The following is a 15,603-nucleotide window of genomic DNA, read 5'->3' as shown; positions in this document are numbered from 1 at the left end:
GGCACAAATCCTGCATGCACAAGCCTTACTCAAAGGCGAATAGCAAAAAATATTTGGAGTTTGATTTGCCAATCAGAGCACATCTTCAACGCTTTCCACAGCTTGTGCGATATTGGGTGGAAGTGTTCAAAATAGGGCAATAGCATCTGAAATCAGACAGTACTACTGTCTTTTCTTGACTCAAACTACTGGCACTGGAATGTGATACATGTATTGGCTAACAAAGAGAAGATGCAGTAAATCTATTAACAAGACTTAATATGCAATCAAACCATTAATTATCTCAAAACATTGTCTACTACTTATTGCTAGTTTCGTTCTCTTTAACAATAACATTCTCTACACAAATCACAACAGCCTGTTAATGTTACAACTACATCTGTTTGATTGATAAAGGCCAGAGGCCCTGCACTATAATGGACTATCTGTCTTTTCTTTGACACTGAAACCATTTGGAACTACAAAAAGATTATTAACCACTACTTTAAAAAATTACAAAGTTTCCATGCAATCATTGTCTGTTGCACATTTACTCTCTGCTCCAGATAAAGACATGAAAGAGAGTGCTTTATAAACAATAGGTGCAATGAGATACTGTCTGTGGACAAACATTGCAGCATACTTTTGCACTAAATGGTGGCTTTTGTTTATTTATCCACAGGATGACAGGTTGATACTTCTCTTTTAGGCATGTGCACAGGCTGGTTACCATTACTGTGCACAGGGTCACCACTCATGCACAGCCTTTTCAGCAACAAACTCTCCATGTGGTTTGCCAGCATTTTGTGGCAGAAGGGCCAGGTAGACAGGTGTTTCTGCACCTGAAAAAGTCGAGAAGTCCAATTTACTTATCAAAAACAAAATGAATTGCTTGTTGTACATTGAACAATCTGAGAAACATTAACAGTATGTTGCCCAGTTTGCAGCTAAAAAGACTTGGGCTGATTACTTTCTTTGAGAATTTTCACACAGAAAAAAATGCAAGCTTTGGTCAAGAAACTGCGGAGTACGAGGGAATCTCATGAGTTAACAAACAGTTTAGCTGCTTCTTTATCCACTACACACCAAAGCTACTTCATCTATTGTAAAGAAGAGGCTCACTTGGAACAAAATATCCAACAAGACTAAACAATTACTGCAAATTGTTAACTTTGAGAAGAAGATGTAGTTACTGAAATTCAAAATAGCCAAAAGCATGGAAATAAACTGGACAACTTTGCTAAAGGCTTACCCTCATCTGGAGATTTTGGTGCCTTTGGTCCAGCCATATCAGTGCGCACCCATCCAGGACAACACTACTCCAACCCAAAAATAAATTAATAAGTAGAGTAATCAATCTTAATCAAAGGTCATATTGAATCAAAAGCAGAGAAAATAATCAGAGGAATCTGCTCACAGCATTTAACAAAATGTCCTCCCTTGGATCTTCTGTCAATGCCCTTGCCTGTATCTTGCTAAGAGCTGTCAAACCTATCTTTGATGTACCATAAGCTGTGGATAAAAAGCACTTTTCTCATCATATAGAAGATTCTCAAGCATACCAATAGTTACATAATGATAAGTGAAGTGGGTGGAGTACATAACGAGGGTAGCTTTCTAAAATCTTGCCCTCATCTGCAGTTTTGTAATTATGAAAAAATTGCACCGCCATAAGCCAATAAGACTGCAAAAATTATTGTGATTTCAAAATAGATTTAATAAATCAAGACCAATCAGAGAGTACATATCTCACCAGAGTTCGACCATCCTTTCTTCTTATGGACACCATCCTTTACATCTCTAGAGAGCAGTGACAGAGTTAAATGTATTTTAATCTCACAATTCAAAGTTGACAAATGTAACAATTTTCCATAAACCGTATTTCCTTGAATAAGTGCCCACACTCTAACAAGCACCCTAACCCAGAATAATTGCCTACCTGCTGTGTTATTATATCAAACAAATGTCCTCCTCCTCCCTCACTTTATCCAAAGTAGGGATACCAGGAAAACCTTTTTCTATTATAACTGTATATCTATCCTGAGAATCTTCAACAGAATCAGAACAGGTTGATAGTTTCTTAATTTGCAACCCCCTTCCAACAAGCTCCCATCCTTTCTGCCAAAATTTTAAATAAGTGCCCAGGTGCTTATTCAAGGAAATACAGTGCATAAAGGCAAATGCAAGATCATATGATTAAAAATAATCCTCAAATTAAAATACTGAGCTTCTAAAGTAGATTTGGTAGGAAAATTACATATCAAATAAACTTACTGCGCAAACTGATCCAACAAGGAAATAAGGCCTTCTTCAGTCAAAGTTGGAGAGGTAAACTTCTCTTGAATTTCTTTTGAAACCTGTGCCAAACGTCCAGCCCTGGAGGACACATTCACTACCCTAGAAAATAATAACTCATTTTTTATCAAAAATGTAAAGTTATCTATCACAGAATTGATTTGGGATATCAGACTAAACTCTAATTGTCCAAACAAAAACATTTTCATTGAGACAAACACTAAAAACTTGGCAAACTCCAATTTAAATAAAGGCTGATAGTTTCTAAAGAAACTGTTTGGGGCTGCGTTGGTGGGGGTAACGAAATAATTTGAATATATCAACAAAGTTGAAATGGTAAATTGGCCACTGTTACGATTATAAAAGCTGACGTTTCGAGCGTTAGCCCTTTGTTGGAGCGACTATAGGAATTGTGGGGTGTGTGTGCTTTTAAAGGCAGAAAAAAGGCTCATCTTTCAAACCGGCAGTCTAAATCCCACAGGTATCAACAAACGCTTTTCATTCCACTAATTTATTCGTGTTTTTCTTGTTGCCATGTTCCCACCAATCACGCATCTCCTTTTTCTGCCTTTAAAAGCACACACAACCCACAATTCCTCTATTTGCTTTGACAAAGGGCTAACGCTCAAAACGCCAGCTTTTATAATCGTAACCATGGCCAATTTACCATTTCAACTTTCTTGATATATTCCAATTTAAAGAGACATGTTCAAATTCTGACATGGCCACCAAATAAACCTTTTTTAATCGTGCGACTAGCAATTGACCATATTACTCCTAAGCTCTTAACATCCATTCTCCTCATTTTATAATTCAAGACATTTCTCCCAGTTAATAATTATTTCCCTTTGTTTTCACCTCCTGTCTAAATGATAGCTCAATTGGTTAGAACGCTGGATTGTGTTGTGCGGGAGGTCGAGAGTTCAAGCCCCAGCCGGACCAATACTCATGGTCTTAAAATAACTGAGGAGAATTTGCTACCTTTCTATAATATCAAGAAATGGATAGATATTCTAGTCTTCTCGGATAAGAATGAATAAAACCATAGGTCCTGTCTCCTGCTGGGTTGGGGTAGGAGATGTTAATTTCCCACACACAAGATTACTGTGTGGTGGATGTCCTCCCCTGGAGTGGGATGGATAGGTGTAACAGGGCCCCATTTAAACCAGCTATTAGCTGAACTGGGTTACCCTGTATAAATTTTTGTAAAAAAAAAATACAAGTAAAAATGTAAGGAGAACTTACTTTTTGTTCATTCCTGAGAGTGAAAAAGTTAACGTATGCTGAAAGAGATGTTACCTTGCATGTGGTCTCAAAAGAGGGAAAAGAGCCCGACAGACATCAAGAGTGCCGCGAAAGTTTGTGCGCAAAGTCACCTCAACCTGTTCAGTAAATGGAGCAGTTGATGCCATCTGGGGAAAATGAAAGTAGCAATTATCATTATTAACACATAGGCTATATGGCCCATGACCTTCTTTTATGAAAAACATTAAAATTCCCTATAGGTGGTTTGCATGTTACGTCATTGCCGCCTTGTTGGTAGACGTAAACAATACATATCTCATTGGCTCCTTTTGTTCGTCCACCAGCATTTGTTCCTTTCACTATTGTTAGCTGTGTCTCCACAGGGTAGTTACAAACCACCTATTTCACAGCTGTCAAGGATCAAACCAGCAGAGCTGGAAAAAGTCATATAGCTCAATATATGGCTCTGCAAGAAGACAGAGAAAAGTAAAAAGGAAGAAAGAGGGAAAGTGGCAGTCATAAAGTAAAATATTTATTGACTGGGAAAGGTTAGGTGGGATGACATGGTCAAAACTTTTCCTGTCTGGCCCAGGTGATATGTAGAAAAAAACATTATCATCATATGCAAAATTAAAATGATTAACTTAGAACACTAACTAATGGCTCCTTGATCATCCTTTGAATTGAGAACTATAAGGAGAAAAAAAGCATAAACAGACCTTGTAAGCTATTGCTGCGTTATTCACAAGAACATCAATACCACCATACTGGTCTTGGACAAACTTTCTAAACTTCTCAATGCTTTCTAATGATATGATGTCTAACTGGTGAAATGATACTGTGAGTCCTTCACTGCTTAATTTCTGGACAGCTTCCTTGCCTCTTTGCTCATCTCTTGCTGTAGTAGAAAAAACAATAAACCATTTTTTCTTTCAAACATCACAGTAGCAGAGCTACAGCCATTTCATTAATCAAAACTTAGTTTCTTAATTGTATTTTTCTCTTAAATAGGTGTAGAAATAACACTTGAGTATTATATAAAGGGTTAGGAAAAAAAAGAAAAGGTACTGTAAAAACTCACAGATAAGCAGCACCCGTAGATAAGCCGCACCCTCAATTTAGCAGCTCAAATTTTGGGAAAAAAAAGTTTTTTTTGAAAGAAATCAAAAGAAAATCCAAAGTTGAGTCTTGAGAAGTCTTTTTCATCCACTGTTCATTGAATGTAAACTCACTATTAACATTGCAACAGAAAATACTTCAAAGTCTTACCCACAATTTTGGCACTTTAATATGATGAACATCATTTCTACCACCTTTGACATGATCGATCTTTCTCTGGTATTTATTGACAGGAATTTCTTCATTCAACACAGTTTTTCCATAGATTTTTGCATTACAACAAGAACATGAGCAGAACATTCAAAGCTTACTAACCAGGCATTAGATTGGACACGAAAATGTCTACATTCAGGACACCCTTTTCAAATGTTCCCGTAGATAAGCCACACCCTCAATTTCTAGCAACGATGTTTGAAAAAAAGGTGTAGCTTATCTGCGGGTTTTTACAGTAGGCTGCAGAGCAAATTTGATGCAATTTTTGGGAGAGTATTCAGTATTTTCTTGCTGAGAATTATAGCTGCCATCTTTGATTTTTAAAACTAGTGGATGGTTGGGGAGAGGAAGAAATTTGTACCAAGTGGGTGGGTGACGGTCAATAGGAAGGGGAGGAAAGAGGAACTGCAGGCTCAAGAAAAACATGCAAACCAGAAGTCTTGATTGCCAACTAGACATCATCCACACAAAAAAAATCACCAAAGCATCATGCCCCAAAAGTGTACCTGTCAAAATTACTGTTCCAGGAAATTCTTTGCAGAGTCTTTGAACAATTGCATAACCAATCCCTTTATTGGCACCAGTAACCTACAACATATGAAATAATTAAATTGTGCCTTAATTTCCGGTCAGTAACCCTTTGATCTGTCCTCATAAATAATTATTACTGTAGAAAGTTGGTGAATGTAGATCGAAAATGTGAGAAAAGTAGAAATCTGATTTCTCTTGGATAATTCCAACCCCTACCTTTTCAAACATATGGGTTCGTTTCAAACACCTCAGCTCAGAGAAACCAACCTTGCCCCACCCACCAAAGAGTAACTTGAAACAAGCTGTAGCTGTTATCACTCAAAGCTATGATTAAATGTTAAATTTTTCTTTGGAGAAAAAATGGAAGATAAATAAACATTTCGTATCGGCTGGATCTTAGCACGATTGACATAACCTCAAACAGTTTCCTGATCTGTCCTCAACGGGCGCATAACTGCCAAAGTTTCGCACTTTGCTGCATAAATGGCCCTTGTTTTAGGAGAAATACCAAAATTCTAAAGTTAAATGGGCTTACCACTGCAACTTTTGAGGAAGACATGTCGACCGCTTTCTTTCACCAAGGTTATGTGCCAAACTGTCTGAAGACTGGATACTATTGGGCGTCATCGGCTCGTGGAAATGCAAAAGAGGGAGGGGTGAGAGGGTAAATAGTTCGGTTTGCCTCTCTTCTCAGTGAGACAAAAATGCCTCATTCTGCTTGAGATTTCTGAAAATTATTTGGAAACTTTGTCATTAGAAGAGTTAAAGACGCGATAGGAAACTTTCCTTCGTTTTAATCATACCCTCTGTTAACTGTGCTCTAACTTTTTCTATCCCCCGGGTAGTGTGCTATTCTATTTGTGCCAACCTCTGAAAAACGTCTTCAAGCATGCGAGTCGCAGTCGTAAGTAGTCATTCTATTCAACCCTTTACCTCAGGACATCTTTGCCGAAATTCAGTTAAAATCGTCAAGTTAAAAACTTTCTAGCGAATGATAAGGTGGAATAACAAATGGTTCACTCCGATCTCATTTTTTGTCGAGAAGTCTTTTAAACAATTTGCACCCTAATATCAGTGTACAACTTCTCTATATATTTCAGTTCTACATACATTTCTTGAGGTGCTGACATTTGTTTGACGATCAAAGGCTTCTTTAGTTGACCTTAATGTTTGATTCAGGGGTGATATTGTAAAGAGAAATTAGATGCCAGTCACTATTAGCGGTCAAAATATTAAACTTATTACTATTGTGGTAGTGTTTCCTTCTATAATTTTGTAGGTTACAGGTGCCAACAAAGGAATAGGATTCGCTATTGTCAAACAATTATGTAAAGAATTTTCTGGGACTGTAATTTTAACAGGTAATCAGTTCTTCTCGTTATAATCCATTAACAAAACAAAAAATGAATTTATTTTACTTTTCACTCCCAAGATCTCGATCATTTACAGTGATGTTGGTTTGAAGAATTTGATATCAGATCAACTAATAATCCCTAATTGATACTGTAAAGAGAGATTCTGTCTTGGTTACTCACAAGAGTGAAAGATTAATTGAGGAATGGAAAGTAAATAATGGGCACTTTAAATTGATTGGTTCCTAAGCATCCTCTTGCCTTTGACACAACTGCATCATGCTCTGGAAATCCAGATATAGAGAAACATTGTCTATAGAGAGTGAAAATTGCATGTGCATAGATTTTTTGTGATTTGATGCTTATAAGGAGCGATCAGCCCACAGGACACCCAGTTCACATCCCAAGGGCTTATTATTCTCCCATACAGTCATTTTTGCAGATGACATGCAATGCTCCAGATGTTGGGCAATTGCTGGTGGTGGGGGGGGGGGGGGGGGTAATGGCATTGTGTGACATGCTGAGGCTGTTGGAAAGGAGATTAGAGGAACAGGCAGTTTGCTGTCTGGTGTCTCTTTTCAACTAATTGGGTGCAGTAACACCTGTTGTGGATCAGAGTATGAGTCCATTCTGCTGCATACAGTACTTCACTACAGTAAGATTGCCAGACAAAAATCGGGTACCTCAATTTTTGCTCAATCTCTTATTGTTACCTGTTTTTGTTTTTTCTGAAGGTTTTGTATCATTTTGATTGTTTACAAACTTTGCTTTTTAGCGAGAGATGAACAAAAAGGACAGGAAGCTGTTAGACAACTGAGCAGTGAAGGTCTATCGCCCACATTTCATCAATTGGACATTGTTTCACCAGAAAGCATTGAAAAGATAAAAAAATATCTTATGGAGCAATATGGTGGATTGGATCTTCTTGTTAATAATGCTGGGATAGCTTTTAAGGTTGGTTGAAATAATTTTTAACCCTTTAACTCCCATATGAGTGATAAAGAGATAATTTTTCGTCCTCATATTAATACAATATCAAGCAGACAAGTGATGAGAAATAAAGGAAAATAGTGTACCAAATTATCCCAACTAACATCAGAAGAATTGTATGGTAGACAGTAAGGAAAATTATAACATTACCAAGGTAAAGCGCACACTCTGATTGGTCAATTTAGCGTCCCCTATTTGCCCATGGGTGTATGCTGCTGACGCGAGCAAATGCAAAGACTATTTTTCCGCGCGCGCGCTTGTATTTTCTGGTCACATAAGATTTATTAAATAAAAGGGAACTCTTTATCTACAATGTATCAATGTTATGTTATAAAACAAATGGTAAACAAGAAGCTAGAGTCGCTCGGCTATCGCCTCGAGCGACTCTTACGCTTCTTTTGTGCTTAGCAACCTCCCGCGTGCATCCATAACTCAATAGTGTACACTGTGGTGTTTACCATTTGTTAATTATTAAATGAGATCTCTGGAGTGAAAAGGTTAGGTTGTAACAAGGACTACTTGAGAATTATACCCAAGGAGATATCGTAAGCTAGGTTTTTAGCTATAATGCAAGACTTTACCCATTCAGAATGCATCTTCTCCATACTGTTCTCTTTACATTTCTTACAGTATCGACATGGAGAATTTGTTTTTTTAATCTAGAACCTCTTTCATTAGTGATCATTACCTTTATTCTCATTACCTAAATGCTTGATTTAGTAGCTGCACTATAAGGAGAACTGACATACTAGTCAATCTCAGGGGTTACAGGCCTATAGGATAACCTTCTGCCTCTCTGATGACTGTTGAAAATCTAAATGTCCTTCAACTGCAAAGTGAAATATTATTATATGAGATATTTGTTGTTTTTGTTTTTGCATGTTACCAGAGGGCATCCACAGTTCCTTTTCCAGAACAGGCTATAGTGACTATCCAAACAAATTTTCATGGTACGCTTAATGTGTGCAGAGCACTGTTACCAATTTTAAAACCACATGCAAGGTTAGTGAGGACAAAAAGCTCCTATGCAAAAAGGAAAGCAATGTTGCTTTGCTCAGTTGAGTGTATTTGATACATCTTTATCAAATGATTTTCTGCCATTAGCTGCTTTTAACCTCCCTTAATCAACAGAATTAGACAATTTACATCTTTCTACGTTACATGTCAGACCTGAAATTTACTTGCTATCTTAATATATCTACTCAGACACATGATGCTTTCAAAATTACTGTTCCTAGCAGTATGTAGGGTGTACATCCCATAGGAACATAATAATTAATGCCCACAGCTTTCCATAGTGGGGGAGGGAATGTTACAGTTTTTTCTGCAAGAAATTGGGGAAGGGCATACAAGAACTGCACTTGGTAAAAGAAAGAAATTGCACCAGGCACCCCCCTCCCCACTAATAAATGACAGTTAATTTGTCCCATTATAAATATTTCAAATAGTCTTTCATTGTCTATTGATTATTACCAGTATGTGTCACAAAATTTGAAGTTACTTCTAGACATTTCACCACTAAGAAAGAATCTTTACTTTGATTTCCCAGATTGGTGAATATTTCATCCCATTTAGGGGGTTTGGCTCAGCTATCAGAGGACCTTCAGAAGAAGTTTTCTTCTCCAAAATTAACAGAAGAAAGTCTTAGTAATTTGATGGATCAGTTTGTCAAGCAAGTTCTTGAACAATGGATTTGTTAATTTGCTTCATCAAATGAGAACTTTAAGCATAGTTAATAGAGCTTTAAGTGAATGTGCTGTGTGGTAACCATTGTGTTCTCAATTTGTATATATTTAAAATTGATCGTCACGGTAGTGAACACTACTTAAGCGGTAGTAAAAATAAGGCCTGATTGCATGGGATTTGAACCTATGACGTCTGCAATACCAGTGCAGTGTTCTACCAACTGAGCTAATAAGCCAACTGGGAGCTGGTAAATAGCAGTTCATATGATTATGATTTTCTTATATATCCACAGTCACTGTATATAGTTACGTGTGTTGATGTGATGAAATGTTTCAGAACTTTGGTAATTGAAATCTGGCTTGTAGTTCTTTGTCAGTTATGGCATTTATTCTTGTTACCATCAAATGAAGTTATCAGGAATTAAAATTCATCAGTATTAAAGGATTACAATTCTGCAAGAGTAACAAATGGCATAAATGATCATAACAAGCAAAATCAAATCTATAAATTACCACAGGACATTGTTTTGAATATTTCATTTTTTCACAATATATTCCAGAGATGTTAAGGATGGTACTCACTCACAGAAGGGATGGTCAAGCACTGGTGAGGCAAACCCTTAATTGGAATTTTGAGTTTCTTTATGATTAATTGATGACAACCGAGACTTTCTAAATCAAATCTTCTTTTTGCTTGCCAGCCTATGGAATTTCCCATTTAGGAATAATTGCGTTAACCAAGATTCTAGCAAGGAATATCACACAAGATTCTAGAGAGGACATTCTTATCAATGCTGTAAGAAGTTTGAAATAAAATTGTCATAATGCAATTTACAGTTGACAATTAATTTACAATCATCTTAATGTATAATGTTGATTTCCTTTGTTCATTTCCATGTCTTTTCATAATCGACCTGGTGTGACTTTCCATTCCCCCATCCTGAATATGACAACTACATAGTATTAACCCTCAACATCTTAACACCAGTATCTATATTCTCCATACTGTTTTTTATTCATTTCCTTCAATAATGACAAGGAGAATTTGTTAAACAATCAAAGCTTGTTACGTTGGGGATCATTTTCTTTATTCTCATGATCTTCATGAATGATTAAGTGGTATTACTGTAAGGAAAATTTAGATGCCGGTCACTTAGGTTTTAAAGGGCTAATCTCAGAGAGTTTAGGGATGATTGTTTGTTGCAAGAAAAATTTGAAATCAGTTATAAAATTAAATAATTTGGTAATATCAATGATGTTGATATTGTAAATTGGCCACTGTAAAGAGTTAAAAAGCTGACGTTTCAAGTGTTAGCCCTTCATCAGAGCAAAGCATTCACTCTGATGAAGGGCTAACACTTGAAACGTCAGCTTTTTAACTCTTACAGTGGCCACTTTACAATTTCAACTTAGTTGATATTACCAAATTACCTCGTTACCCCCACCAATGCAGCACCACAGTTTCTTTAGAAACTTGCCCCCTGTATTATAAAATTAAATGTTTGCTATGTGAATTAATGAAGGAGAAATGGGTGCCTACAGTACGTAAAACTAAACCAATTGAAACTTTGCACATTTACATACAAAGGACACATAAAAGAGACAGTTTTTGCACAGGATATAAACTTAGTGTTGATTTATTACGGAGTTAAGCTTATCTTATTGCAGTAGTAGTGTTGAAGTGATTTTCAGTTTCTTTGCAGAGTTGACTGTTTTTGTGAGCTTTTGTTAACATTGCTTGTTTTTCTTGAAGTAGTTGATATTGGTCAGGTCTGAGCTCATCAATTTCTTTTAAAAGTTTTTCTTTATTTTGCAGTGTGATCCTGGCTGGGTCCGTACAGACATGGCTGGACCAAAAGCAACAAAATCCCCTGAGGAAGGTACAACTAAATTTTTATTTGTCCCACATCTACCTCCTCTAATTATCTTACAATAGTGGTTTGAATACTTTTTTGTCGTCCCTTATCACATTTTTAAGTTCAAACAAACCTTTGCATGTTAATTTCATTACAGACTGAAAGTTTGAAATGCAAATTGAAGTGATAATGCTTTTTGTATTCAATTTGTTATTAGGTGCAGTGACTCCAGTTTATGCTGCTTTACTTCCAATAAATGTTGGAAAACCACAGGGTGAATTCCTCAAAAAAAAAATGATCCAAGAATGGGAAGAGATGTCAACAAGATCACATGCTTCAGAAGCTGAGGAGAGACTAAAGAAGGAATAAATATATCTTATTAACCAAGCGCAAGGGCCATACTGGGAAAATATTGGCCTGAGGTCTTGACAGTACAGACCGAGCACAGCGAGGTCCGTACAAAAAGAACCGAGGGCCAATATTCTTCCAGTACAGTCGCGAGCAAGCTTGGTTAATAAGAGATTTATTATACAACTAAAATTCAAAGGGACACAAGTGTGGTATCATTTGGGACCATTCAGGACAGTGCCCGGTCCAATACTGAGAGAATACTGACTGGCAATAGAGCATTTTGATTGGTTGATTTTAGTTATTGGCCCTCTGACTGCCCGAGTCGTGTAATAAAAATAGTTCTCAACTTCTGCCTTCTAATGATAGGACTTGTAAGTTTGGCTTGCTTATTACTTCTGGACAGATGAAGCATATCATCTCAGTAAAATTAGCTAGATTGGGATGCTATGGCAATTCAATCAGCTCATGAAGGTGAAGGCAGAAGAGTCTGTTTGTTTGCATGCACAGGTTCAGAAGAGAAGGTGTAGAAGGGACAATGGTGTTGAGATTTGGAGTAGGGCAGACTTCTTTTTCTGCAATGTTTTCTAAAAGAATATATGTGTAACTATAATTATAACATGTGCAAATGAATTCTGGACTATCACTTAAGTGACAAAAAATAAACTATTTTTAATGGTGAACTTGATTATTCTTTACATTTAAACATAACATTTATTTGTTGTTTAATTATTATAATAGAATATGTTTTACACTCAGCAGTTTGTAGCGAGTCAAAGTCATAACCAGCTTTTCCATGAATCACACCTGATATATTTGATCATTTTTAGTAAATTTAAATTAACAAAATGCACCACAGAATGTTAAAAATATTAATAGGTATATGCATCGAACACAAAAAATGATGAAAAAAATCCATGTTTGAGATCACTTCGTATTAATTTTCATTAGTAAATCTAAAACATCTATATCTTAGTATCTAACAAATTTCATACCTTCTAAATGGGTCACTATAAATATTATAATTATCCACAAAAGTTTTAAAAGTCAATATCCTGGGCTGTAGGCTCATCTTTTTCTAACGTCTACATTGGGTAGGCTTACAACTTAAAATGGTTTCCCGAGTAACATAGTAGTAGCCAGAAAAATCTTGTTAAAAAATTACCAAAAAAACTTCATATGTAAAAGTGTGAGTGAAATGGTGACCATCAACAGGGCCGCAACAGTTTTCCTGCCAAAATAACACTCTTGGTAACTTCTCTCAAAAAACAAGAAGTGAAAAAGGATGTTTTCTACAATTTAAGAATTGTTTCATGCTTAGCGTGCGTCCATCGAGTTATGGATGCACGCGGGGAGTTTGGAGAGCACGAGAGAAGCGCAAGAGTTGCTCCAGGCGCAGCCGAGAGCAACTCTAGCTTCTTGAGTGCTCTCCAAACTTCCCAAGTGCATCCATAACTCGATAGACGCACAGCTAAAAGCATGAAACAATTCTTTTATAACATACGAAAACAATTTGGGCGCTGAATGATGTTTATGTAATGTTTTTTAAATGAAAGTTGCCCGAAAATGTTGGCGTCTCCGATTGTTTTGTTGATTTTGTAATTAAATGGTTTTCGGTAGTAATTACAAATGTGACCAAAAAAAACGTCATCAACAGAGACGTTTACCTTTAAAAGTCGCCACAATCCAATTTGTTGTCTTCTTAGTTCTTGCTGAATGTCTTTCAGCTAAAATTTGCTCCAGCTCCTGTTCTGATAAATTCGGGAAACGGGCCTGTTGTGTTTCGCTTTCGTATACTGCTTGTTGGCTTGATTACTTGCGGGAAGGTCGAAAGCCAAAGAAAAGTTTGGTTGGCCTTCGATTTACTATTATCGCTTTCCGAAACTTTAACTTAAGGAACTCATACGACAGAAATTTTGCAGCTATTTTGAAACTGCACACGTCATTTTATTGAGCACGGCCGTCCGTACATAAAGATTTTGTTCATGTTGACGCAATAGGAATTAGATAGGACCAGCGCGCGCGCTATGTTATAAATTACATTTACGTATGATGCACGATCCTTCGCAGTAGATAGCGCTATTTATGCAATAGCGAAAATCAGACCTGTATGGGATTCGACTGACCTTGTTAATTGTTAGCTCAATTGGTAGAGCGCTGCACTAGTATCGCAGAGGTCAGTGGTTCGAATCCCGTACAGGCCTGATTTTTTTCAGGTCTGATTTCCGCTATTGCATAAATGGCACTATCTACTGCGAAGGATCGTGTATCATACGTATTTAATACCGCAGTTCAAAATATATGAACTTCAGATATTCATTGTATCTAAGATTACATTTCAAAGTTACTCAACTTAAGACCATAAAAATGAAGTAAGAAAAATATCACAACTTACTACAAGACTACCAAACACAAGTTGCCAAATTGGCAATCTTTGCAACGAATTTAACTGCTAAATTTTTTTTTACTCACCACTGCGACTAAAACATATTGCAGCTTGGAGTGCAGAAAGACTAACTTGAAGCTATGCACAGTTTGAAAATTGGGAAATTGGAAAGGTTATGGATCTTTTTCACCATCATTTATCATGTAGAAGTGCTTACAAAAGCTCCTTGCTTTACTACTGTAGTGCTAGTATATGGAGGCGGTGGATCCTGATGAGCATAAACTTGTGGTGGGTATGCAGGATGCTGGAAATTTGCACCACCTGATATGAATGTGGCTTGACCTGGCGGAGGATACACCGGGTAGGCAGCAGGGACCCTTATCACATTCCCAGTGACTGTGGTGTGTACAGCTTGAGTGTGTGGAACCGGGGCTACAACTACTTGATGTGCACGACGATAGCGATAACGGTAATACCACCACAGGATGAAAGCAATCACAAAAGTGATCACTATGACCGTCCTTTGAATTGAAAACATATATTAATAAAAGGAAATACGCAAAACATCTTATTTTAATAAAGTGTGAACTTTAACTTCAAGTATAGACCTGGAGAATGTTGTCAAGTTCATTCCTTATATCATTATTGTCAAAGAAATTATGCAATGAGGCAGGTTCAGATTAATTTTGATTTGTACTTACCAGATATACCATCTTGTGTAAACATATGTACAACAACTTTGAGTCCCACAACAGTACTTATTGCTAGCACAGCTAAAGGTAAAAATTAAAAAGACTTAATTTGCAGAAAACAACAGAAGATCATCCTTAATGCTGGCACGTTTTGTTCCAGAATTACGTACATGTCCACGTCTGTAAATTACATATTTCTCCCCAATTTACTCAGTATTACTTATCTTAAAGAAGAGAAGAAGTGTTGTTAGAATTCTTTAACTGACAAAATAACATCAAGTTGCTTTCAGCAATGTGAAAATAGGCGACATGATCCATATGCAGACCGACTCATACTTTCATTGATTAAAAATGAACAATTAAAAAGGAAAGAAACCATGAAAGTATATCACAACATTACTCTGTCTTCAATTCTCTTAAAAATTTGCAATTAATGTGAAAAAATTTATACATTACCTACCTGTAATAGGTAGTGGTGTATCTGCCATTCCTGTGCCTTCGATACGAACATCTTTTACGGCCATAGCACTAAAAAAAAATAATTTAGGAACACTTTGTTGTGAGATTGGACGTCAATATAAATAAAATGATTATACTGCAATTTGTGTGGAGTAAAAGCTAGGTAAATATATCTTGATTGTGAAGATTACCTCTATCAAAACTGCCAGAAATATCAGACAAACGAACGCGCTCTTCATAGTGTTAGTTTAACTTCAAACTTATGGGAAGTTCTACCACGGACCAACACAGGTATGTTGCCAAGTACGGGGAAGCACGTACAAGTAAATAGATACTGACTTCCGCCTTAGTTAGTCGCCGCGTTCTCGTGGAACCTCAAATGTTTGTTTATCTGTTGACCGAATCTTTCCGACGCTATTCGAGTTTAAAAACTTTCGGAACATTCCGAAACTC

General features: G+C 36.7%; 3 protein-coding genes across 4 annotated transcripts; 1 reads left to right on the top strand and 2 right to left on the bottom strand.

The window, feature by feature from the left end:
- Nucleotides 1–255: 255 nt before the first annotated feature.
- LOC111327401 (carbonyl reductase [NADPH] 1) lies at nt 256–6,085 on the bottom strand. The gene is made up of 9 exons (XM_022931571.2): nt 5,918–6,085; nt 5,358–5,439; nt 4,239–4,417; nt 3,574–3,686; nt 2,254–2,376; nt 1,733–1,779; nt 1,397–1,491; nt 1,232–1,295; nt 256–821 (listed from the first exon to the last, which is right to left on the bottom strand). Exons 1-9 carry the CDS (start codon nt 5,939–5,941, stop codon nt 727–729), a joined length of 822 nt encoding a protein of 273 aa, XP_022787306.2. The 5' UTR covers nt 5,942–6,085; the 3' UTR covers nt 256–726.
- A 61-nt stretch (nt 6,086–6,146) lies between these two features.
- LOC111327400 (carbonyl reductase [NADPH] 1) lies at nt 6,147–13,722 on the top strand. Of its 2 annotated transcripts, XM_022931569.2 has the most exons (9): nt 6,147–6,286; nt 6,662–6,743; nt 7,510–7,688; nt 8,614–8,726; nt 9,274–9,396; nt 9,970–10,016; nt 10,111–10,205; nt 11,226–11,289; nt 11,483–13,722. In XM_022931569.2, the coding sequence occupies exons 1-9, from the start codon at nt 6,272–6,274 to the stop codon at nt 11,632–11,634; spliced, it is 870 nt and encodes a 289-aa protein (XP_022787304.2). In that variant the 5' UTR covers nt 6,147–6,271; the 3' UTR covers nt 11,635–13,722. The 2 variants fall into 2 exon arrangements, with proteins under 2 accessions (XP_022787304.2, XP_022787305.2); XM_022931570.2 differs by lacking the exon at nt 9,274–9,396.
- LOC148718324 (uncharacterized) lies at nt 12,261–15,589 on the bottom strand. The gene is made up of 4 exons (XM_088740143.1): nt 15,342–15,589; nt 15,152–15,219; nt 14,701–14,772; nt 12,261–14,520 (listed from the first exon to the last, which is right to left on the bottom strand). The coding sequence occupies exons 1-4, from the start codon at nt 15,387–15,389 to the stop codon at nt 14,199–14,201; spliced, it is 510 nt and encodes a 169-aa protein (XP_088596269.1). The 5' UTR covers nt 15,390–15,589; the 3' UTR covers nt 12,261–14,198.
- Between the last annotated feature and the right edge of the window lie 14 nt (nt 15,590–15,603).

Source organism: Stylophora pistillata, chromosome 12 (assembly GCF_964205215.1).
Source record: "Stylophora pistillata chromosome 12, jaStyPist1.2, whole genome shotgun sequence".
NCBI classification, from domain to species: Eukaryota; Metazoa; Cnidaria; class Anthozoa; order Scleractinia; family Pocilloporidae; genus Stylophora; species Stylophora pistillata.
This window is presented reverse-complemented; position numbering and strand designations above follow the sequence as displayed.